The sequence below is a fragment of the Salvia splendens genome, chromosome 8 (genome assembly GCF_004379255.2).
Source record: "Salvia splendens isolate huo1 chromosome 8, SspV2, whole genome shotgun sequence".
Classification (NCBI taxonomy): Eukaryota; Viridiplantae; Streptophyta; class Magnoliopsida; order Lamiales; family Lamiaceae; genus Salvia; species Salvia splendens.
This window is the reverse complement of record NC_056039.1, coordinates 6,679,411-6,705,280: the sequence shown is the minus strand read 5'-3', so window position 1 is coordinate 6,705,280 and position 25,870 is coordinate 6,679,411. Positions and strand designations below refer to the sequence as shown.

Here is a 25,870-nt window from a genome sequence, read left to right as displayed (position 1 = left end):
TAAAAAAATCAAGTAACCAATTTGACTATCTATATATACTCAGCAAAATAGATCCCTGAGAATGTACTTTATTAACATGACTGTCTCATCAAAAGTGAAAATCGATACTGGTTGGTAGTTTCTATTACAGAACTCGATCGTATACCAAGAAACAGTAGTAGGAAAAGACAAGGTTGACAAGAAAAACTAAAAATTATTATTAACTACATAGAAAGGTCGAAAGATGGCAACGTTCTCGACTGGATCTGAGGCCATCAGCATAATAATGCTAGATGATCCGAGTGATAAAGAATGAAAGCCCCACAGGCCATAGTGCAAGGTCATTTCGGGCTCAAGAGCTTAACTCTGAAAAAAAATGCAATGAGGAGATGGTTACAAAATCGGGTGGCACGCAGAACAGGTTTTGATTATACTGCGAAATAATTGTAAGATGCAATCTTACCTTGTTGGCAATATTGTTCGACAGCCAATCCAATCCCTCGTAAAGACCTTCACCCGAAGTTGCACATGTGCTCTGGATGTACCTGCATTTCAGAAGTAGACAGATGTATGAGTTACATGAGATTCAAGATGCCTAACTCGTAGGAGAAGGTTATGATAAAAGACTATACCAATGGCGTTGCCGGAGAGAATGAAGGCCCAGTTTGTCAGTTATTTCTGCAGCATTCATTGCATTTGGAAGATCCTGCTTGTTGGCAAAAACAAGCAGGACAGCATCCCTCAACTCGTCCTGAAAAGAGGGGGAAACAAAAGGTTTCACTCAGTCTGGTGTTGCAGAGCAGTTTCTTTTTCGTTCATCCGAAACCATATCAAGAATAGAGAAGTTCAGTGACGTGTACCTCATTCAGCATCCTGTGCAATTCATCCCTTGCTTCAACAACACGATCGCGATCGTTGCTGTCAACAACAAAGATAAGGCCCTGGGTGTTCTGGAAATAATGCCTCCATAAAGGACGGATCTGCATAACAGAGAGCGCACATCAAATTGCTGGTCAAGTTAACATGAGCAGAATTTTTTTATAGCACCCAGTCATTCAGGATTCTTTAAAACGGTTAAATTACTGCATATTTCTGAGTAAGGGAAGAGGTGGGGTCATCAAGCCACAATTGTATGAGTACTACTTAAACATTTAACCCATTGATACCTTACTAGCTTTCTTAACCCAAGTTACTTCCAGCAGAAAAAGAGCAAGGCCTTTCTAAAGCTTTAGATAAATAAAAGAACATAAACCCATTGATACCTTACCAGCTTTCTTAACCCAAGTTACTTCTTAAGTTATAATGAATTGGTTTCTGATCCAGGAACAAAACCTAGTAACGGTTGGGACCATGTAACTACCCATGGCTCATGGGAAGTCGGGGCTCGTCCCCGGTCAATATTGGATCAAACGAAATAATAGAGGACCGTAGCACTGATCCTTTTTTATTCAATACAATAAGGGATTTTAGCAACAGAATGATTCCCACAAGACACTCTTCACATCAGGCAGGAAGAAGAGCAAAACGAGGAAATGCATACCTTGTCCTGACCCCCGACATCCCAAACAGTGAAGCTAATGTTCTTATACTCAACAGTCTCTACATTGAACCCTGAAAACCAGTACTTAATCTTGTGAGATTAAGGATTACACAATTTAAGTTGAAACAGTTCTGATGCAATTAAGTAATGCAGCAGGACAAAGTTGAACATACACTTAATCCTGTGAAATCACGGATTAGGCAATTATAAAAGGAATGCATATACATATATAGATATCTAACCAGGCTCAACAAATTTAAGAGCTTATTGGTGTTATTAAGACTCGGAAAATGCATCATTGAGTAACTTACCAATGGTAGGAATTGTGGTGACAATTTCTCCAAGTTTGAGCTTGTAGAGAATGGTTGTTTTACCAGCAGCATCGAGACCTACCATGAGAATACGCATCTCTTTCTTGGCAAACAGCCGGCTGAAAAGCTTCGTGAAAGAAAGCCCCATCTTTTAACTGCCAACTAATTGCGTGTAAGCTATAACAGATCAAAACCAGTAAATAACCAACCACCAGCAAATAACCAACCTACAAATTGACATCAAAATGACCACCACAGCATATATATTCATTATTCAAAATGACCTACAAATTGCACGAAAGGAACACCACAGCATATATATTCATTATCATCTGAAAATGACCATGTGATCTTACACCACAATTCCAACCAAATTGACATCAAATTTATGCAGGGTCTCACGTGAACTTCAATCCAGCCACTCTTACCCATGGTACAAGATCACCAGAACTGAATCTGTTCTATATGCATTCCTTAACATCTTTTACATCACGCAATATAAAATGAAATCATCAGACAACTATAAAGGCGACATATCAGTCCAAAAATTCAAGCAGAAACTATCAAATCTATATATGGAGCAAATTAACCTACACAAGCCGATTGCATAAACACGAGATCTAACACCACGACGATCAGATCGAGCATCAAGCGCAAAAATCGAGGACAAATAAGCGCAATAAGGAATTTAAACAACCAGCTCATGAGATCGATAGCCAGGATCTAAAAATAACTTGAATCCAATTTTTTAAAGTTCCAAAATGAAATTTCAGGCACATATGCACAAATCATACCAGACGACCAGTACAAATCGTTGAAATTCAGTATCGAGAGAGAGGGAGAATTTATTCTTACAAGAGGAGCAGCGAGGATGGATCGGCGTTTAGAGATCTCTCCAAAATAACGATGTGTGCGAGCGTAATATCTGAGCAGGGCGTATTTTATTGTGGTGCCCTTTTCTTTTTCCTTTTCTTTTTCCTTTTCCTTTTCCTTTTCTTTTTACGAGTAATATTTTTTCTCCACAACTGAATACTACTAGTAGGGATGTCAATCAGGTCGGCCCGCCGGGTTGCGGGTCAATCAGGTGCGGGCTAATCGGGTTGAGATTTTTTCGGATTATAAAACTTCAACCCTAACCCTAAACGCTCGGGTTTCGGGCTGTCCCAGCGGGTTAATCGAGTTGCTACCAATAAAATTAACATACGATCAATCCAATAAATAATGATGAAAATTAGTTATATTTATAAAATATAAATATTTAATTATGATAAATTTGAGATATATGCTTAAACTCAAACACAAACACAAACATGGTCAAATACTAATATTTGAGATTTGTATAAAATAAAACATAAATTTAAATATTTTAAAGCATGTAACATGTTTTAATCACAAACACAAACATGATCAAATACTAATATTTGAGATTTGTGTAAAATAAAACATAAATTTAAATATTTTAAAGCATGTTTTAAAACATGTTTTACAAATTTAAATATTTATTAATTAATTAGAAGTTTCTAATTTATTTTTTATTATTATATTAATAAAAATTTAATATATAATTTATATATTTAATATAAATTTGAATGTTATTTTTTAGTTATCTATATTATAAAAATAATCAATGAAATTGTCCAATTAGGAATCAAACAAATAGAATAATAGAAATTTTATCGGGTTTTCGGGCCAGCCCATCGGGTTTTCGGGTCTGACCCTAACGGGTTGCGTGTTAATCGAGTGCAGGCTAATCGGGTTGTAATTTTATCGGGTTAGAAAATTTCAACCCTAGCCCTATAAATTTTGCGGGTTATTCGGGTCAGCCACGGGTTGCGAGCTACATTGACATCCATGACTACTAGTACTCGCTAGTACTATTGCATATGTCGCTTAGAGCATTCGCAGCGGCAGGCGTCCCGGCCGACGTCGGACCGGCTTGCCGGACGTCCGCCATTAGGCGAGCGACCCGCGGACGCGGACGTCGCTTGCGGACACCGGAGTTCCGCAGATTTTCGACGACGTCCGTCGTAACGTCTGCCATTGCGAGTTCCCGACGGACGTCCCGATTTTTAATTTTTTTTAAAAAAAATCTTATATATACGGCTCGTTGAACTTCATTTCATTCACACCACTTGTTTTAACGAGTTTCTCTCTCTATATTTCATTTATTTTGAAGATAAATGGAGCACCACGATAGTGATTCATCAGCCACGAGCGAGTCACAAACGCCGACGTTTCCCGTTAGAGTTGGGGGAAACGCTGGCGGAAGTAAACCGATGTCCGGGATGATGCCCGGAATGACGCCGATGATGCCCCAACCCCAACTGGCGGGGATGATGCAGGGGTAATACAATTTGTACCCCCCCCCCCTGGTGTGCAGGGATGGGTGGGATAATACCCCAAATGCCCTGGGTGAGTGCCGTGATGACGGGGATGATGCCCCAAATGCCCGGGATGATGCAGGGCATGCCTGCCGCTGCGGGGGAGCAGGCAGGGGGTCCCCCAATCACCTAGGGACAATGTCTATGGCCTCGACATGGATTTATTATCGAGTGATTCCCCCCAAAGTACTCCTCTGGAGACTCAGTTCATCGGCATCAAGACTTTCTCTTTTGAGGAGTTGGAACTATCTCCGGTCAGGGAGTGTCCCATTGAGATGCAACCAGCGGCAGGGAGGACGCGGAAGCAAGGGAGAGGGAAGGGCAAGGGCACTACCTCGTCCTCGCGTGCGGGGAACGAGGGTGGGGAGGGGGCCAAGGGGGTGGGGAGGAAACCGGCGGGAGAAAAAGGATCATCTGGAGCATAGGGAAGTGTGTCGCGCTAGCGAAGGCCTGGGTCGGTTTAGTCAAGGATCCCTACGTCGGGGCTAACCAGCACATCGACAGAATGTGATGGCGCATTAGCCAAAGCTACCTCCAATTCAAACCACAAAGTGGGAAGCTTCATGATGGAGAGCAATGCTGGAAACAGTGGGAGCGGCTGAGGAGCCAGCTCAACCGATTTGTCGGCATCTACCAAAACAACCTTCGCACGACATCAAGCGGCATGTCTGCCGATGATGTGAAGCTTCTGTCTAACCAATAGTACCCCGACAGTGAATTGGGTTTCGGGGAGTTCAAATATTGGGAGGTCTATCTTGTGGTGCAGACTTTCGCCAAGTTTAATACGGGTGTTGAAGCGGGCTGGCCAAAGCGGACGAAGATCAACGCCTCCGGGGAGTACAACAGCAGTGCCGGTTCCCACGAACTCCCTGACGCCGAGGCAAAGTTCCTGACCCCTCAATCGTCTTCCCACCGCCGTTGCCCGGTCGGGCAAAAGACCACGATCCGGATGGCTAGGGGAAGCGCCAGCGAGTCCCACGAGGTCCAATCGGAATCTCCGTCCCTGGTCACTTCCGAGCTCAACAATATCGCTCGTGTGCAGCTAACGCAGAGCATGCTCGATACCATGGACAAGTGGTATGCAGCGACTGATCCCTTATACAAGATCACGTTGAAAGATGCCATCGACACTGTGAGACGCGATTTGGGGATGGCACCCCTGCCCGAGAATGGCGCCGGGACTGGCGACGGGGACGACAGGACTGACGGCGGGGACGGCGAGGAGTGCGACGGTGGCCACATTTGTCGAAGCTTGAGGTTGTTTTTTTAACTATGTATTTTTTTAATAAGTATGTATGTTTTTTGTTTTAAATAAAGTGGTTGCATTTTCTCCATATTCGTGTCAAAATTTTAATTCCTTAAATTGTTTAATTTGGTGAATTTGTAAATTTTTTTATTGTGGATGTCCGTCGGGATGTCCGCCATTGTGCAGTGGGATGTCCTTATGACTTGGCATGAGGTGTTTTTGGGAAGTCCGTCGGGATATCTGCCAGGACATCCGTGCCACTATGGATGTTCTTAGCTACTTTAGCTATTTTATTTTGTTGCAGTAGTACTCCACTAGTATTTAACTTACAATTAAAAAATGCTCTTTGGTCGAAATAAAAAGATTTATTGGTTGCAATTATACGAATAGTTATCCAAATTTAAAATTTCTACAACCTTATTAAAAAATTATTTTTTATTTATAATTAGAACACCCCCAATTTTTTCAGTAATAAAATTGCATTGATATGTTGGTAGAATGATGCCATTTTAGTGATGCATACTAGACAACAATGGAAAAAAATGTTACTATAATGCAAAAAAATATGAAGGAAAAAAATGGTGCTGTTGTAATTATAACGTTATTATAATTTTAAAAAAAATAAAAGTCATGTTGTAAAATTGCAATAGCAACTTTTTAAAAGTCAAATTCTCCATTAATTAAACTAGATTCCAGATAGCACTATGAAGAAATTTCAAAGTTAAAAAATGGTAGTATATGTAAAAAAAATGGGAATGAATGCAACATTAAGGTCTAATGTGACTGGGAATGTTAGAAGTTTGAACTGATTTACATTGTTTTCATTCACAAAACACACAGCAATAATGCCAATCAACGAGAAATATGTCCGAAATACTGAATTTATGCACTGCGTTTTTGTTGATCTGTTCTAGTAGAAATATTAAAATCTCATGACTAAAGATTCAAAATTTCCAACAGTGACAGACAACAAAAAAAGTTGCAGTTCTGGCGGGCTCAAGTAGTGGAGGATCCAACGGAGAACATATCAGAACGCCCGCCTGTCATCCTTTCAGCCTTCTCTCCTCGCTCGCCTGTATTAGAGCATAAATACTTCATAACACAAATGAAAAGATAGAGGAGGAAGCAAAATATGTTATATAGGTCGCTTACCTGTACGAACTCTTATTATGTCCGCCACAGGACTCACTGCACAGATGACCGACAAAATAATATCAGGACTAGTTCTCGGTTACAATTTATTGTTTCCGTTTTTCTATTCTCTTCTGAGATATTACAAACTAGTTTCACAGTTACAATTTACTTTTCTTTTCTCTTGGAAATTAACTTCTGTCTCTAATCCTAAATTGAGCCAAATTTTTTTTATCAACATAGACTATTCTCTTTGTGACCCCACACAGGTTCATAGTTTGATTATGAACTATGACAAGAATCAAGAATCCCAGGTTAAACATAGCACGAGGGAAATAGCAGCATAAAATTTGAACAGAATATTAGTCTCAGTGAAGAGTTAAGGCTTCCTTTGCATGAAATATAAAACACTAAACAGAACGAAGATGCAGGATAAAAGATTAATTAGGAAATCACTAGAATTATAGAAAGAAAGTAATCAGTTGGAGGAAGAATGAGGTCTAAGAGAAATCTCAGCCCACAAGAGATATCACTTTCGTAGTCTTACCGAAAATCTTGCCATCTCCTATTTCTCCAGTTCTTGCCTGGTCGATTATCTTTGCAATGACTTCTTCGACCTACACAACAAAAGGTAAAGACAAGAACCTTGCACGAGTTTTCAGGTGGACATAAACATAACTGAATGGCTAAAACAAAAGGTCCTTAGATTCCTATACCTGATCTTTGCTCACAACAATCTCCATCTTTACTTTCACAACAAAATTGTCTTCAGAAAACTCAGAGCCTGAAGAGAGCATGTAACATTACATGAAATAGAGTACAAATGGTTATGAATGCAAAAAACAATAAATTGAACGCCATTGGAACTGTGTTTGGGGATGAAAGCATTTATCCACCTCCCTACTGTTCTCATGCAGCAGGAATGCAATGCATATCTTTAAATGCATTAGTAGCCATCTTCAGCCCGGCCAGGGACAAAAAATGCATTTATAAAACAATCCTTATAAACTGAACCACAGAATTGTGTACGTGCGTATACCAGCCTGTCTTTCTGCTGAACCACCTTGAGCGCCAAAGCCTCGTACATCAGAAACTGTAATTCCACGAATTCCCATCTTCAACAATGCCTAGGTATTGTTCAGAAAAAAAATGTTCGGTAACACAGTTTTCTTCAAATTATAACAAGAAAACTTATTAGATATGCTGAAAACTCCAGAAGCAATAGCTCAATCCTGTTTGGGAATAGGTTTCTAAATTCAAGGTAAAAATTCTCGTGGTTTAGCTGAATGATATATATTGATTATTGTTCCAAATTAATAAGAGTCGTGCTAGTTGCTTTCCAGGATAAAGATAGTGTTGCACTCACTGGACATTATAAGCCATGTTATCATGATAAATGTAATGTTGCCATATCAAAGTGTTAGTGATCTTGAACATACGACTAGTGAGATAGTGATCCTGCCATTTCATTATTAGAAGTGTACAATGTCATTGCATATTCTTTATAAGATGTAGAAATGTCATGCTAAACTTGCTCAAAACCTTCCCTAAATCATGATCATTTCAAATGTAAAGAGACAATGACGAAAACTAAACCCTCAAAACCAAGATCTTTAACCATGTGCAATGATATTGATTCAATCAACATTTATGAAGAGTTAATTGTGCGAACAACAGCTATCATCCACACAACTGTAACAGAAATGACTATTTTTAGGCATATGAAAGAACATCCTGGATTATCGCTGAAATTTTTTATGAATAAAAGAACATAATGTGGATTTCTTTACGTGCAAACAAAAATTGAAAGCAATTTAACAACATTCATAACAATTTGCATGCTAGTCGGATTAAAAAATGTGTCACAAACTCCAAATACAATCTGTAATACAACAATCCAACAAATACATATCCTTACCGAAGAAACCTGTTGGATCCTCCACGGCCTAAATCCACAAGGTTAGCAGAAGAGAAAATGGAAAAAAAAAGTCAGCGAGCTACCGAGACATGTAAAAACGAGATCAGCACATTAAGCAAACCTCAGAATTGCCTCAACTTTGTAGAAATTGGCCTCAGGTGTGTAACCTACAGCTACAATGTCAGAGGCAATTCATCAAACAGTTAGTCAGCTATCGAAATGTACGAAAATATTCCCCATCTTCTGCTAAGTACGCAATGCTAACCAAGTGGCAGGATAAAATCTGTTTCCGTCTGCTTACCTGGAGAACTCTGAGCTCTAATAATCGGTAGGGAAGAGCCATTTGCAGTGTAGTGATGGGCGAGACCGGGCGGAGGAGGGCGGAATTCCGGAAGGCCATGGATGAGCGAAATGGAGGCAAATTTAGGTGAGAGGTGGTGGCGAGAGTTAACGGAAGAGAGAGCAGTGGTGGAATTTGCAATCGCCGTAGACGCCGCCATGGGAGGATCTCGAAAGCAGCTGGTGAAGGAAGCGTGAGACAAATTATTGATGTTAAGCGGTTAATGGTCCGTTTCACTATTCACATACTGCTAAGCTATGACTACTACACTTAACTGGAATCTATTATTTATTTGAAAAAACTTTATTTTAAAAAAAATAAATAGTGAGTAGTACAATTTAAAAAATTACTAAATTATGGAGATTTATAAATAATTTTAATTTGATTGAAATTGATTCGAAAAAAACAAATCATAAAATCTCATAGTTCATATATTTAAACTAGAAAAAAAGTCAAAAAATAGTGAAAATTTATGTACTTCCAAACTAGTACTAACATGTTTTATTAATTTGTCAAGTAGATGATAAAATATCAACTGCACTTTACAATGTACATAGGCTAAAAGAATCACAATTATGTTTACTAAGTCATGGATTCTTTTTATCCTTATTATCTTGCAAATTATCTGTGTTTTCTCCTTGATTCAATCCTCGCTCTTCTAACTAAGAGCATCTCCAATCATTTACATTAAACTCAAACTCATTTTAATGTAAATGTCACATCAAATATAATTTTACTCTAAATATTTACATTAAACTCAAATCTAAAAGAATATTCTTTACATTATACTTTTTTTACTCATAAATTTTGAAATCTTTTTGGGTTTGAATTTTGTGTGAACCTAAAGATATGTTTTTCTCAAAAAAACAAAAATAGGATTGGTTTTTAAGTATTGTTGGAATTAATTACTTATCCCATTTTATGTTTTTAGTATACCCTTGGAGATGATCTAAGAGCATCCACAACCGTGCTCTTGCCAGCGGCACGGTTGTGGGCTCGGCCCCACTTTTTCTGCCTGCTCTCTGGCAAGAGCACAACACCCACAGCTGTGCTCTTCCGCAAGGACGAGCACAATTAATTTAAAATTCAATTAAACAAAAACATTTCAATAATACTAAAATTCATTAAAAAAACCTAAATAATATTACAAATGACAAATAAAATAAAAACGACATAATTAACATCCTAAAAATTAAAAATTACATAATTAAAATACTAAAAATTAAAAAAACCACTAAGCGTTGCCGAATTTCGTCCACATGTGTTTGATTAGGTCTTCTTGTAGCTGATTGTGGATTCGGGTATCGCGCATTGTGTGTCTTGTCTCGATTCTCTGGCCAACCGTCGTATGCTCGCCTCGGCGTGGGGGAGACCTCGCTGTTGAGCTTCCGGCTTCGTCCTCGTCGTAGAAGCTAGCCGCCCTCGGCCATTCGTCGGCTATAATCATGTTGTGTAAGATACGTGAACATGATGTCAGCGATATTATTCACGTACCACAGCCGAGCCAGGGACTTAACAATGTTGAATCGGGCTTGAAGGACCCCGAAAGCTCTTTCGACGTCTTTCCGTGCGGACTCTTGACGCTGCGCAAAAAGAACCCGTCTCGGGTCGTGAGGGTTGTTGAACGTCTTCACGAAAGTCGACCACCGTGGGTAGATACCATCGGCGAGATAGTAACCCATGTGGTATCTATTTCCGTTGATGGTGAAGTCGATCGTCGGTGCTACACCATTCATCACATCATTGAAGAGTGGTGAAGAATACAGCACATTCAAGTCGTTGTTGGATCCAGCAACGCCGAAATATGCATGCCAAATCCATAGGCGGTAGTCGGCGACCGCCTCAAGGATAAGCGTTGGCCGCCGCCTTTGTGACCGCTCAAGTGTTGCCCCCTCCAAGCAGTCGGGCAATTCTTCCACCTCCAATGCATGCAGTCAATGCTGTCAAGCATTCCGGGAAAGCCATGGACTGATTCGTGAAGACGAAGCAACCGTTGGCAATCATCGGTGGTGGGTGCCCGAAGGAATTCATCCCCGAAAGCTGAATGAACGCCCTCGCAAAAATTCTTTAGACAAAGGATTCCAGTGGACTCACCGATATGCAAATACTCGTCGAAGATGTCGGCCGTTTGCCCAGTAGCGAGTTGTCGGATGGCACACGTACACTTCTGCAACGGCGTGATACTTTGCCGGTCGGCTGCATCTGGACCTGTTTGGAAGAATTCAACACGTGCGGACAATGTGTTGACAATTCGCATGAACAAACGCTTTGACATGCGAAAACGGCGCCTGAAGTAATCTGCCAGAAACCGCGGCTGGTCGGCAAAGTAGTCGGCAACGAGCCTTTCGTGGGCTCCCTCCCGGTCACGATGGATGTAGCGGCGATTTGATCTGGTTCGTTGAGGAGGAGGAGCGGGGGTATTCGCCGCGACGTATGCTTCGTAAGCGGCACGATGTTGTTCGTAGTATTCTTGTTCTTCGCGCTCCGCTTCCGCCATAATATGGGTGAAATCCATTTGAGGTTTTGAGTGAGGGATGAATGTGTTGATAGTTTGTATGAGAATTATGAATGAGAGATGATTTGATGTGATAAATGGATGATGAATGTGTGTATTTATAGATGATTTTGGGGAAAAAAATAAAAAAATAATAAAAAAATTCAGAAAAAACGGGAAAAAACGGCCATATTTTTTGGATTTGGAAAATATTTTTTTTATTTTTTTATCATTTTATATAATTAAAAATCGAATTTTAAAATTAAAAAAAAAATAATTCAAAGGCAACGGCTATGCCGTTGCCCAATCGTAAGCCGCCACGTCGTCTGCTCGCTGGCACGGCGCTGCTCGATGCATCGAGCAGCGCCGTGCCAGCGGCGCGAGCGCAGCGGCGGCGGTATGCGTCCTCGCCGCTGGCACGGACGGACGCGGGGCCACCGTCCACCGTTGTGGATGCTCTAATACTCAAAAAGATATTAATGACTATTATGTAGACAAAACTTTGTCAAGTTATAGCAAGCTAGGAGAAAAGATGACAATCAAAAATGTGTCAAATGCATGAAAAGGAATAACACAAAATGCATAATTTTTTTTGGAAACCAAGTGTACTTTCATGACTGGTAAAACACAATAAGTAGTACTCCTTTCTTAGGCAAAGAGTGATTTTCGAGGGAAAATTGGTCCCTAAGGGCATCAGCAGTGGGGCGCCCTAAGGTGCGCCACGTCATCAGTTTTATCCTCCTTCCCCCCACCTGCAGTGGGGCGCCCTAAGGCGCGCCACATCATCATTTTATTGTTTTGTTTAATTAATTTAAATGTTTTCAAATAACAAGTAACGAGTAAATAAAAAACGTCTAAATAACAAATGGCGACGCATTAATAAAAAAAAAGTTACACCATTCAACTTATAAAAAAAACAACTAAGTCGGTGCAATTCCCAACTTCCGACGCAGCTCATCGATTAACGCCGGAGATATTCGGCTCCGTCGGGGTCGGTACACTTCTTGAGGGCCTTGTGCGTCTGCAATAACGTCCTCGCCATCGACGTTGTTGCCAACGACTCAAACGCGGTGGCCGTCTGGGTCGGGAGCGTTTCCGGGAACGGAGATGGGTTTGCAGCGGTCGAGGATGAGGTCGCGACCGCATTCCCCTTGGCCTTCGCAGCCTTGACTCCGGGAGGACACCGATGTGCCGGAACTCCCTTCATCCACGTACGTCCGGTTGAGGTCAACCGGGTGAATTCCACCTTGGAACTTCTGCTTGTCCCTCAAGAGCGCCCAGATGGCCCCGTGCTTGAAGTCGCCGTACATCGACCGGTACGACAACAACGCTTTAGCGCGCACGTCGCTCAAGCTCTCGCCGCTCCCCTGTGCCCGCGTGAACTTCTCAAACTCCGCCCCGTACAAGTTCACTTGCTTATTCACTTGATCCCAGTGCTTGCGGAGTTGCTCACGTTTGCGCTTGTACGCGGTCGGCGGCTTGGCCTCATTGTAGAGGCCGGCGATGCGCTCCCAGTACACGACCTGTCTCTGATTGTTCGCAAAAATCGGGTCTTCCGATATATCTACCCAACACCGGGCCAAAATGAGGGTTTCGTCGTCGGTGTAGTTCGTACGGCCGGGGGCGTACTCATCGCAATTTCTGGGAGGCGGCAACTTCTGCGCCCGCTGCCGGTTCCGCTTCTTTTTGGCTGGGGCGGAAGCGGTCGCGGCGGGTTCGGGATCGGCAGCTGCAGCGTCACGGCGGGAGGGAACGCTTGGTCGGGTTGGAGACGGCTCCATGTCAGACAACCCGTACGATTCCGTACTGAAATCGGGATCATACTGGGTGTCGGCGTCGAACGAACGATATTCACCGGGTTCTGTACCCGGCCAATTCACATCTCCGCTAAACATAGGACTATTGGGACTTGAATCCATTTCGTAGTAATTATGTAAATGTAATAAGTTTCGAAAGTGAAATTTGATGAAATGAAATTACAAATGAACTCTATTTATTAAAAAATGAAACCGCGTGCCATCGTCCGCGTAGCCCACAGTGGGCCGGACGATGGCGCGGACGATGGCCTATCGTCCGCGGCCATCGTCCGCGTAGGCCGCAATGGGGCGGACGATGGGGATCGTCCGCGCTATACTCCGCGCCCTTAGTATAGGGCGCGACGATCGTCCGCGGCCTATGTCACGCACCCGCAATGGGGCGGACGATGCGCGCCATCGGGCGTGCCATCGTCCGCCCCATTGCGGATGGCCTAAAACCATAAACTTTGTCTAAAATTTGGTATGTCCCACGAATTTTGAAATTGGTATATAATATCATAAACTTTTTACACTTTGTTTTGTATTTCCCAAGGCATGTCTATTACTATGTTTGACTAACTTTGACACAATTAAATCAACATGGTTTTCAACGTGACTTTTTATCCTATATGTTATGAGCTTAAAAAGTGATCTAAAATATCATAAAACATATCACGGTTGCCTACCTAAAATAAGATTTTGATGAATATATCTTATTTGAGTGATTTGAGGAAATACCAAACAAAATGCAAAGTTTGTGATATTATAGACTAATTTCAAAATTCATTAGAAATACCAAATTTTCGGTAAAGTTTATGGTTTTAGAAACCAATATTCCAATTTTCAAATATTATTTTAGTGCGTAGTGATGTTACATGGAGGTTACTTGCAGGTATTCAATGGTAATGATGCACATGTGGTTGGGGAAAAATTATCACTTTTGTCATCAATATATCTGAATTACTGCATATAATTTTTTTCTTTTAAATTCGGGCTAACTCATTAAACTAATTACTAAATTAAATTAAGTTTTAATTTAATTTTAGCTCAAATAAACAATAACTTATGTCCCTATCGAAATTAATATTGATCTTTTTGTTCAATGCTAAATTACAAATGATTTGAACTACAATTTAGCAAATGATTTGAACTACCTTCTTTATCAAATATTTTATTGTGTTTAACATATTCAATAGCGTTAATTAATTAAACATGTTGCTAGTTTAATTTAATTAACTTTATTTTACCAAGGTTTGTCTAGTTCCAAGGCATATATTTAATGTAGCATAATAAATCTAAATGACCACAGTTCATGTATAACAAGACCTTAGTGTTAAACACCTCGATGTGATATAATCAAACCGACTTTTCTCATGACATTATTTAATTTAATAACAATCTTAACATCTCTAGCCATGGTCAATATTTACTATTATTTGTATGAATGAATATTTACTATTATTACCTTAGGTGTCTGTATGAGTAGGTTTATGGAAAACTCTCATCATTTGACAAGTTAAGTAATAGAAATTTAATAACGTATGAACAATGTTACGTGCATTAATTAGAAATTACAATTTGCTAGATCTTTTCTTTCAGCAATCAACAATTATTGTAGTCATTCAACAATTATTGTAGTCATTCCATTGGTATACAATACCAGTGTATTCATCATCCCAAATTATAAGATTTTAAGCTTGACATTGCAGTCTTTTATGATAGTTAGTCCATTTTCTATGTAAATTCTGAATATCAATTAGTGATGACACAATCATCATTTACGTTACAATGCAAAATATTTGGACTTTGTTGTTCCATATATAATTTAAAGACAAAACATTATGTCATGAAATATTTCTTTTCACAAAATTAAGACATACGCAGTGTACCGTGTACGCATGTGTGCAGTGTGGTGTGTGCGTGCAATGTACAGTGTGGGTAGTGTACATTGTGAGTGGAATATGTGTAGTGTATGCAGTATGTGTGTGTAACACGTGAACCTGTAAGTGTAGTGTTTGTTGTGTAATACTACCAACTTTATTTGTTTCTAGTATATTTCATTTCATTCATACGATATCATTTATACTTATCAAATTTAAGAATATAATCAATTATCTACTTATTATGTACACTTTTCGTCTTACAGAAATATGCCATATTTCATTTTCGTCCGTCACATAGAAATAGTGTATATCCATTTATGGACATATTTTATTCTCATCTCTTATTTTTTTCATTTACGAGCTCCACCATCTACCGACACTATTTCAACTACATTTTCTCATTCTTTCTTATTTACCTATTACTTCCTCCGTCCCACAAGAATATGTACTCTTTCTTTTTTAGTCTGTCCCACAAGAATATGCACGAGGCTCATTCTCCACTAACAATACTTTAATTATTTTTTGTTTCTTCCTCTCTCTTACTTTTCCAATTTTACATTAAAACCTATATCGAATCTAAAGTGCATATTCTTTTGGGACGGATGAAGTATGTATTAAAATCATATCATCCTCAATTAACATATACTAGTATTTATATAGAAGATGAGATATTTCTTATCTTCATTCCATATCATTTGAGCTTATTCCACTCTACCTCACAGTTAACCTTTGTGTCTAAAAATATTTGGCCCAATCATATCTAGAAAGAATAAATTTCCTGATCGAAGTGGTCGCTCTAGCCCATTGGCCAAGCTATCTGGACTTGCCTAACTCAAAACTCCATTGGACCTAAAATGAGTAAATAGGCAACTTGCCATTTATTCAACCACATGTCCGCACAAGTAAAAAATCACAAAGAGGACATTTTTGTATGTAGTTTGATCCAGTAAATTTTGGGCAACACATCTTAACCTATGGCATAATATAACAATTAACTAAGTTACAAAAGTTTAACAATAAACAACACCAAGCATCACATGATGCCAAACTCAGCAAAAAATGATCAGCAACATTTAATTTCCAAGACACGATTATTAAAGCTTTAGAGCATCCACAATGGCGGCGAGCGGACCGGCTAGCCGATTCCCGGCGCTGGCCGGTCAGCTCGCCGAACCATTGCAGCCGGCGAGCGGCAATCGGCGAGAAAAACGGCGAGCGCACATCGATTTTCGGGCGCTGGCCGATGCACTCGCCGATCGGCTGGCCGCTATTGCAGGCTCCCGATCGGCCAACCGATTTTTTATTTTTTATTTTATTTTATTTTCGAAACACTATATATACACGATTAGTACATCATTTTCATTCGCACCACTTGTTTTAACGAGTTTTCTCTCTATCTTAATTTCTGTACAAGAGCCACAACGCGAAATGGAGCACAACAACGAGTCTACTCCAGTGACGAGTGGGTCTCAAACTCCCACGGTACCGTGGGAAGTGGATGGGGTCCGATGGCCGGGTACTACAACATGTACCCTTGGCAGCAGATGATGCCCGGGATGACATCCGGGGGTAGTATGCCGGGATGGCAGGGGATGCAAGACAGGCCGGCGATGCCGGGCGGGCAGGGAGTACCGGGGATGCAACCCGGGATGCATATGATGCCGGGGTGGGCATCCGAGATGCAGATGATGCCGTGGTGGCAGCCGGGGATGCAGGGGACGCCGGGGGGGACAACGTCTATCGTCCAAGTTTTGATTTTTTGACTGCTTATTCGCACACATCGACCACATCGGAGACGCAGTTCACTGGGTGTGATACTTTCTCCTTAGAGGAGTTGGGGATAGATCTCGGGGATGCGGACACTCCCGTTCAAACGGGGGGAGTAGGGCGGGATCGGGGCGCGCCAAAGAAGAAGGGGAAGGGGAAGGGCAAGAGGGTGGTCGGCCAGTCGTCGCAGCCGGCTGATGACGACAGCCCGGCACAGAGGAAGTGGACGAATGCAGAGAACGTCGCGCTGTCCAAGGCGTGGGTGAGTATTTGCGATGATCCCCTCGTTTCGAACAATCAAAGGATCGTCAACTTGTGGGCTAAAATATCAGCAGCCTACAAGACATTTTGCCCGGAAGGGGAGGCCACACAGCGGGGAGGAGTGCCAGAAGGGGTGGGACCGAATCAGGGTTGCGGTCTTCCGATTTTCGGGCTTGTACACCAACGCCCTCCGCATGCAGACCAGTGGCCAAACTGATGAGGATTGCAGGAGGATAGCGGAGAATGCCTTCCCCGTGCCTGGGCTTTATAAGGAGTTCACCTACTGGAACTATTATGAGGTGCTGATGGACTCCGAGAAGTTTAGGGCAGATGTCGATGCTGACTGACCGAAGAAGCAGCGACTGAACTATACCGATGATTACAGCGGCAGCAGCGGCAGTTCCCACGACCTCCCCGAGGATGTTCAGGAGTTCCCTTCCCCTCCCGTGTTTACTCGCCGCACTCGCCCGGTTGGTCAAAGGCGGGCGCAACGGGCTCGCCAGGGGTCCCAGGAGGTCTAGTCGGCATCCCCCTTGTTGGCAAGTCGACAGCCGAGCTCACCTTCTTCGCGCGTCAACAAACGCGGGCTTAGATGTACAAGATTTTAGCTGACTGGAAGGTGGCAACTTACCCCGTGGAGAAGAGGTTTCTTCACTCAATGCTCGAGAGTATGCAGGTCGATTTGGATGCCGCCGCGGCACAGATGGGGGGCTCAGACGCGGGCGATGACAACAGCGACGGCCACGACGAGTGAGGCGGAGGCGGGGGCTCGTGCGTGGAAGAGGGTTTTTTTTAAATTAATGTAATTTTTTTTAATTAATGTACTTTTTTTAAAATTTAAATGTTATTATTGAATTTTTCCGCATATGTATCGTAAATTTAATTCCGTATTTTGTGTGCTTGATAATTATTTATTTTTTATAATTTTGTTTATTGTGGCTAGCCTATTACTTGTGCAGTTGCTTGTCCTGATGAAGTAATCGGAGGAATTTTTAAGTGCTGATGATGTGACAGGAGAAGTTGTGGCTAGACTATAGCTTGTCTAGAACCATTGGAGATGCTCTTAATCGAAAGGGGAAAGTTTGGTCATCAGTCTGGAAAATGGGAATTTCAAAAAACCCTAGCGCTTTCCACTTCTTCCATTTTGGTGTCCACACATCTAAAATCTCCCTCCAACAATGGATGACGCTGCCGATGCTCTGTTCGAACTAACCCCTCCCAACTCCACCACGCCCCACTCCCACTCCCACCGCCGCCGCCTCCACCACTTCCCCATCGGCTCAATCATCGAGGTCCGCACCGACGAGGAGGATTTCAAGGGCGTCTACTTCTCCGCAATCGTCCTCCCTCCGCCCAATTCACCGAAGAAGAGCGGCCGCAAGAGATCCAGGAAGCTCTACGTAGAGTACCACAACCTGCTCGCTCACGAGGACGGCTCGGATCGGCTGAGGGAGCACATTGACGCCTCCTGCGTCCGGCCTACCCCGCCGCAGCACGATCCGGTCAAGGGTTTTGATCTCGACGACGTCGTCGACGCCTTCTACAAGGACGGCTGGTGGACCGGCATCATCAGCCGGGTGGTTGCCGACGGCGAGAGGTATACCGTGACGTTTCATACCCCCCCTGACGAGCTCGAGTTTGGAATTGGAGAGCTGAGGTTGCACTGTGATTGGGTGAACGGGAATTGGGTCCGTCCTCAGAAACAGGTTTTCTGAAAAAATTCATTGCAATTTTGTCTTTAATTCTCGATTTCTTTTGAATTGTGTGGAAATTTTGTTTGCAATTTTGTGGTTGCATGTACATATGTGGTTGATTGGGCGTGTTTTCAATTTCTCTTTAATTGTACGCATCTTTTAAATTGCGTGGATATTTAGTTTGCAATTTTGTGGTTGCATGTACACATGTGGTTGATTGGGCGTGTTTTCAGTTTCTCTTTAATTGTACATTTCTTTTAAATTGTGTGGATATTTAGTTTGCAATTTTTTGGTTGCATGTACATATGTAGTCGATTAGACGTGTATTTTTCTTATCATCTTTCCTTACGTTGCTGGTCTCAAAGGATGCACTTCCTTTTTACTGTCTTTAGATTGTATTTTTGGACTTTTAGTTATGGGCGCTAGTAGTAAGTTGCACGGCTGGTTGCTCTCTGTCTTGGTTTGTTTGGGCGATGATAATTTTCATGTTTCAACCTGAAAATTGGTTTTAGCTAAAACCCTTGAGTTCGGTGATAATTGGTATAAGGCGATGTTTGCTGTGATTATCACTACTGATGTTCTGTTTCCTTTTCCGTCTTGTAATTGTGCGAAGAATATAGCAGGATTGATGTTTGATGTTGGAAGGAAGGTGGAAGTGTCATTTGACAGAGAAGATTTTCAGGATGCTTGGTTCCCAGCCACAATTCGTGAAGACCTGGGGAATCAGACATTTTTGGTAGAGTGTAATAGTGTAAACCCTGATAGCCATGGTTCCACTAAAGCTACTGTTGATTCTTTGCACATCAGGCCTTGCCCTCCACTTCTCAAAGATAATAATTTTATTTTATTGGAAAAAGTGGATGCATTCTTTGACTTTGGCTGGTGGAATGGGATAATTACAAAGGAGCTTGGGAGAAGTAGGTACCTTGTTTTCTTTAAGCAAATGAAATGCGAGAAGGAATTCAATCAGTCAGAATTGAGACCTCACATGGATTGGAAAGATGGCAAATGGTTCACTTCTGCCCAGGTTTTATCTACTCTCTTGAAAAAGCTCTCCTTCATTGGCTATACTATTTATTTTCATTTTTTGTTGTTTTTGAATGAATTCCATATAATTATACCACCCTTTTATTTCCACCACTGTTACTGCATCTAGTTTGAAGTCACTTTATGGTTTTGATGTTACATCAACTAATAATCTTGTCTGAGAAAGGAGGCATGACTGCCACTTTTCTTCTTTGTTGTGCTTGTGGCACAAGGCAAATAGTGCTTCTGATTAATGTTGACCTTTAGATGTTGATGCTATCTATCTGCAAGTCAAAACTATGTTCTTTGAATCTGACTGGCTGACAGTCCACTCTTATGCCTTGAACCATAGAACAGAGGTGGAGGATGAGATGGAGAGGATTATTATATTGCCTTCCTTTCTTGCCTGTTTGCTCTCCTACTCTTTCACTCGTTGTACTTATGTGTATAAAACGTTCTTATATGATTTTTAGTACCATAGTCATTTGCTAATTGGATAGTCTATGTTAGTCTAGGTTATGTTATAAGCATGAATATTGAGTTTCCACGCACTGTTAGAATCTTGTGAATTGATTTTTGAAGTGTTTATTTTTTGTGTGGACAGTATCAAGAGTATTTTGTAGATGGGTTTTGTTTTTTCATTACTATGTGCATTATTTTGATATCAGAAACGCTTACATACTTTAGTGTAAATAGCACATTATTTGTTAGTAAGAAGTCTAAGGCTAATTCCTTGGCAATTGTCTCAGGAGCCCTCAGTCCCATCCTTAGATGATGGCGTATGTCAACATCTCACACCTGATAACTCTACTTCCTCTATGGAAGCTACTCTACTGAGCAATTTAGTCAATGGAGAGGACACTTGTGGTGGAAAAACACACTCATCATTGATACCAAGAAGTAATTTCTTTGAGAAATTTGTTCTGGATAATCAGAAACCGTCCCATGGGTCTTTAGCTTTGGCAAAAAGGAGATATGTATCTGGTTCTGGGGGTGCTCTTTCTCAGCCTTTTAAAAAGCTCAGGGAAGGAAATTTAGTGCTGGCAAATAAAAAGGATGTGCATGATGGATCAAATAAAGAGATTTCATGCGGTCCTGAAAGCCCAAAGTCTTTAAATAATATGGTAAAGTCCTTAGATATTGCATACTCCCTCCATCCCATAAGAGTATGCACTTTTGGTTGGGCGCGAGTTTTAATGTACAATTGGTAAAGTAAAAGAGAGATAGAAAGGAAAGTAATTAAAGTATTGTTAGTGGATAATGGGTCCCACCTCAAAAGAGAGAAAAAGTTTCCGAAATTAGAAAGTGCATACTCTTGCAGGAAGTCTAAAAAGGAAAGAGTGCATACTCTTGTGGGATGGAGGGAGTATTATTTCTCTTTGATAAAGTTGCTATCCATGGTGACCAAGTTCATAATAATGAGTGATGAATAGGCGAAAACATGACTTCTCTTATGAGTTTATCACGTGTAATCAGATAAGACTGTGTTGGGCCAAGATGCAATTTACAAACTGTTTTATGGCGATTTACATCTATGTTCTTTCTTACTATATGAAGGACAAGACTAGAACTAACTGATTTTGTGCACACCTTGAATGTATCTTATCTTTTTGCATTTCCTTCTATTTAACTTATCAGATGCTTAGTATCGATGTGTTGGCAACACTTTCTGAAACTTTAAATTCAACCAAGTTCAAACTGTAGAACTTCTAGATCATCAAAGTATTTGGGAAATATGACTGTTCATATTGATTCTGTGCTTCGATGTGTTGCAAGTTATATTGAATCTTTGGTTTTGATCCATTACCCTTGAATCTCGCAGCAGAGAAAGCAAAGGAACATTCTTACAACACAAAATGGCAGTGGAAACATTAAATCCACATCCCCCACCCTAGGGAAGGGCACTGCACAGATGTTGCCATTTGAAAGTTCACAACTTGGTTCTGGAGGTATAAATTCTTTTATGCCCATTTTCCTCAAAAGTTTCCACCGGTAGTTTTGTTCACTTACCAAAGCTGGGAAAGACCTTCCAGAGAAGGAACCAGACACAGCTCGAACTGGAAACACTGAAGAAGGTGCTCAATATGAGCATGCAAGACATGAAAATGAGATTCCTATAGTCATAGTCTTGCCATGTGCTGAAACTGGGAGCTCAGAAAAATCAGGAAGTGACAGGAGTCGACCTCCCAGCAATAAGGCTTTAATTAGCTTGGATGATCAGAGACATCAAATGTATGATTTCACAACTGGGAAAATCACGGTGGGTGAAAAATAAGAAATATACAGTAACTTTACATATTATTTTGGTTTGTTGGTTTAATTTTCTTGTTAAGAAGTATGTTTGTTCGTTTGTCAGGTATTTGATGAATGTTTTTCTTCTATAATTAATGGTTGTGATTTGGTATGCTCTTGATTATACAGCCAACTTAAACTATATTGACAAAATGCTATGAAATTGATTTGGACAGAGCATGAGCAAAGTTGTGACGAGAATAGTGGTCTCAAACACCAACTGTAAATATGTTTTCATACATCTGGTTGAGTCAAGAGTATTTTGATGTAAAAAGTACTTCATTTCACCTAACCACGAGTTTGAAGTAAACCCCCAGTAAAAGCCGTTCGTTGTCTTAATACTCTGAAGGTACATGCTCATGCGATTCCAGTTTTCACTTCAACCAACCATGTACGAAATTTAGCAATAGGAATGCACGATATATCTTGAGAAAGAATAATCTTTTGGGAGCGATTGCTCTTCAACCACTGAAACTGTAGAAGAACGTAATATGCTAGACTTTGTTTATGGTGGTATGATGAACTCGGTTGGTCTAAGGTCTCAGTGGAGATGATTTATGTATACTATAGGCATATCCTATAGTATACCCCTTACCCCTCTTCAATGGGCAATTGGGCATGCCACTGAGTTGGGGATGTAGGAATGTAGAAGAGAAAATATAGAACATAGAGGATGTTATGGGGCCATTCATTATGCTTATTACTACATATATTCCATGTATAGGGTGGCAAGCAATTAGAAATGGAAGACGCTAGTGAGAAGAGAAAGAGAGGGAGACCAAAAAGAAACATGGTTGAAAGCACTGGTACTAAGGCTGCAGGTATAAATAATGTCATCCTCTATGGAGCTCTTCATTTTCTCCATGATGAAATATAAATATTTTATTTGCTTTGCCTCCATACATTGCATATTCATTAAAGAATGATTTCTTGTTGTAGGAAGTGCTGAGCATGGAGGTCAGAGTTCAGGTGACATCAATCTGAACAGGCTAGATGATGGTTCACAAGGAGTCCATGACATGATGGCGATTGACATTGAGGCATCGATATCGGATCAGGAGGAGACAGAGCCAAACCAGGAAACGACATCGAATAGCCAGTCCGGTCCTGGCAAAAGAAAAGTGAGAATGACAAAACGAATATTGGCTAGTAAGCATGAGGAGTCTGGTGTAGCAGAGCCAGTCAGGCTGGCAGATAATCGTTCATCCAAGAGAGGGCGGAAGCAGTTTTCAAGTGGTAGAATTGCAGTCAAAGTTCGAGGTGAGATACTTTTTTGGATTTAAAACTTGACCTCTGGCTTTGTTAGAACTCTTATATGACGATATTTCAGTTTTTATCTGAAGATCAAGAAGAAAGGATGATGTCTGTATCTGTTGTTTCCTTCCTTCCCTTTGATATACTTTAGCAGCCTGATTATAATGGCTCCTTGCTTGTATAGACTCTGCTGGTGCATCTGGAGGCGAATCGGTGGTAATTAACCCCACACTGGATGTAGAGAAAGTTATTGAACCTCAACCCAGTAATGAGTTCGATAATGAGCCGCTTTCAAAATGGATCGAGGAGATGCACGTGTCATCTGTAATTGATGGCTCAAGTAAGCTTACATGTCTACTAGTGTGTTTCTTGCCTTCTCATTCTGACTGGTGATACTATAATTTCTGCAGGATTGCCGCCTGTGGACACAGTGATGGTGCCATACACTGAGAATGGTAACACTCAAGGTGACCCTGTTGGGTTCGATGAGGCTAGTGAGATGCAGCCAGAAAGTGGAAGACAATCTTCTGGTTTGGTAGATGGCTTGCCTTCTGACAGCAACATCACTGCTAATGTTACCGATGAAGGCACTCAAAAACAATCAGAAAGTGGAAGACAAAGCATGCCTTCTGGGGAAGAGACTTCTATTGTTTTGCTCGATTTGAACAGTGACCATTGGTCAGAAGACGAAGCACAAGCTTCTTTGACGGTTAATAGAAGTCCCATGATAACTTATCAACCCCTTCAAAGTTCTGTGGAAAACACTATAGCTGTTGTGCTGGATGAGGATATAGAGAAGCGGCCAGAAAGTGAAGCACAAGCTACTCCCACGGTTGATAAAAGCCCAGAGAGTTCCGTCGAAAAGATCGTTCATGAGCATTTTGAGGACAATGAAAAGCAGCCGGAAAACAGAACACCTGCTGCTGCTTCGATTAATCAAGTGGCCCTAGTACGGAGCGAGACAGAAAAGCTGCCTTTTGTGAAAAACACCATTCTTTGGAAAACTATTGAATCCATGCAAGTATTCCAGAGGCTGCCACAGAATCCACATTTCCAGCCTTTGGAGAATTTCAAAGAAAGTTCACGAGAAGGCATGGCTATAGGCTATATGGTAACATTTTCCAGCACAGTAGAAAGAGCCTCCAAGTTGCAGCTAACTGATCCTGTAAGCATCATGGATGACATAAAGGAGACACTTGCCGACTTGGAAACACACGGGTTTGAAGTCAGGCCAATTCAGGACTGCATACACGAGCTGCTTGCTATGAAGGACAAACAAGAAAGGCTTGCAAATGACGCAGATACTCTCAATGGGCAGCTCACAGATCACAGTGACACGAAAGCCAGACTTGGAAGAGACATCGATGAGATCAACGAGCATATACAGAAGCTGCAGAGGAAGCGGTTGCAAGTGGAGTCCTTGAAAGAAAGGGAGGATGAAGAGATTGCATTACTGCAGGTTAGGCTGAGGGAAACCAAAGACAGCATCAAGACTGTGAAGAGTGATTTTGAAGGTAAAGTTTCTTCTATTTTGTGAAATTTGAGAGGGACAAAAATTGGTGGTGAAGAAAGTGGCAGTTGTAGGTGATATTGGTAGTAATGCAGAGCTGATGGTTTGTATATTTTTGCTCACTTGTAAAGGTGCTAACATCGTTTGGTTAAAAATGTTATGTAGGTGCAGTAGTACAGTAGTAAATGTCTTTTGTTGCTGAAAGGAATGATGTAGCACAGTGATGGGATTAAAACTTTATTACAACACTACTACTTTCTTACTTATTCATGCGTTTTAGTTTGGTGGTCATACTGATTTCTACCATGTGATATTCCAAGAAAAATCCCACGAGAGAGAATCGAAAAGAAAAGGAAATGAAGGTTGTATGTTGGAAACAACAAATTGTACTAGGATTGTTTTGGACAGTGATTAATGTTTATAAAATCATGAAAAATTTATATATTGGAGTCAGAGGAATTTATATAAAGCTATTGGAGCCTAATTCTACGATTTATACATTGATTAAAAGCTTATTTCAATAAACACTTCTTTGGAAATCAAATTCCCTCTAAATCATGGGGAGTTCGCATGATTTGTTAGTTTGATCAGATATTCTTGAATCACCTCAGATGAACCTTCATTCAGCTGAGCTATCTATTCTGGAATAGTCTAACTCGCTTACAATCTGAATTAAAAGTAATAAATTTGCTAAGTGTTTTGTAGGAGTATTTCCATAGTTATTTGCCATGGATTGTTGGAACATTTTAATATTGTCCAACATAATAGTCTAAAGATTGTGGGGTATATATTTTTAACTAATTATTGAATAGCTTGATTACGTTATCTTCTAAGTGTAGTATAATTCATCGGGTCCAACGATCATTTATAAAAATCTGATGTCTATTGTGCAAATACTACTTGGAAAGCTTTAATTTTGTTATAGGTAAAATTAGAGTTATAATAAAGTTAGATACTCGTTCTCTAAATACAGGGTTATTATAGTCCTCAAGTGCAACCTATAAATACATCGATAGATTCTCATTCCTATGATGTTACAAAAAACAA

At 40.9% G+C, this 25,870-nt stretch overlaps 3 protein-coding genes across 12 annotated transcripts; 1 reads left to right on the top strand and 2 right to left on the bottom strand.

Moving 5' to 3' along the window:
* Positions 1-48: 48 nt before the first annotated feature.
* Positions 49-2,815, bottom strand: LOC121744473 (ADP-ribosylation factor 1). 3 transcript variants are annotated; one of them, XM_042138017.1, is made up of 7 exons: positions 2,686-2,815; positions 1,831-1,992; positions 1,520-1,590; positions 840-959; positions 612-730; positions 443-524; positions 49-345 (listed from the first exon to the last, which is right to left on the bottom strand). In XM_042138017.1, exons 2-7 carry the CDS (start codon positions 1,976-1,978, stop codon positions 340-342), a joined length of 546 nt encoding a protein of 181 aa, XP_041993951.1. In that variant the 5' UTR covers positions 1,979-1,992; positions 2,686-2,815; the 3' UTR covers positions 49-339. The 3 variants fall into 3 exon arrangements, with proteins under 3 accessions (XP_041993951.1, XP_041993950.1, XP_041993952.1); XM_042138016.1 differs by having other exon boundaries at positions 1,831-1,985; XM_042138018.1 differs by having other exon boundaries at positions 1,831-2,007; positions 2,686-2,805.
* Positions 2,816-6,224: 3,409 nt separating this feature from the next.
* LOC121745527 (nitrogen regulatory protein P-II homolog) lies at positions 6,225-9,095 on the bottom strand. Its single transcript, XM_042139473.1, has 8 exons — positions 8,808-9,095; positions 8,628-8,679; positions 8,507-8,534; positions 7,628-7,715; positions 7,305-7,372; positions 7,136-7,205; positions 6,610-6,645; positions 6,225-6,530 (listed from the first exon to the last, which is right to left on the bottom strand). Exons 1-8 carry the CDS (start codon positions 9,004-9,006, stop codon positions 6,454-6,456), a joined length of 618 nt encoding a protein of 205 aa, XP_041995407.1. The 5' UTR covers positions 9,007-9,095; the 3' UTR covers positions 6,225-6,453.
* A 9,034-nt stretch (positions 9,096-18,129) lies between these two features.
* LOC121744425 (DUF724 domain-containing protein 3-like) lies at positions 18,130-25,089 on the top strand. 8 transcript variants are annotated; one of them, XM_042137951.1, is made up of 9 exons: positions 18,130-18,753; positions 19,355-19,768; positions 20,517-20,891; positions 21,593-21,716; positions 21,801-22,027; positions 22,784-22,880; positions 22,999-23,319; positions 23,498-23,653; positions 23,724-25,089. In XM_042137951.1, exons 1-9 carry the CDS (start codon positions 18,226-18,228, stop codon positions 24,848-24,850), a joined length of 3,369 nt encoding a protein of 1,122 aa, XP_041993885.1. In that variant the 5' UTR covers positions 18,130-18,225; the 3' UTR covers positions 24,851-25,089. The 8 variants fall into 8 exon arrangements, with proteins under 8 accessions (XP_041993885.1, XP_041993883.1, XP_041993884.1 ...); XM_042137949.1 differs by having other exon boundaries at positions 21,792-22,027; XM_042137950.1 differs by having other exon boundaries at positions 21,590-21,716.
* Positions 25,090-25,870: the final 781 nt, after the last annotated feature.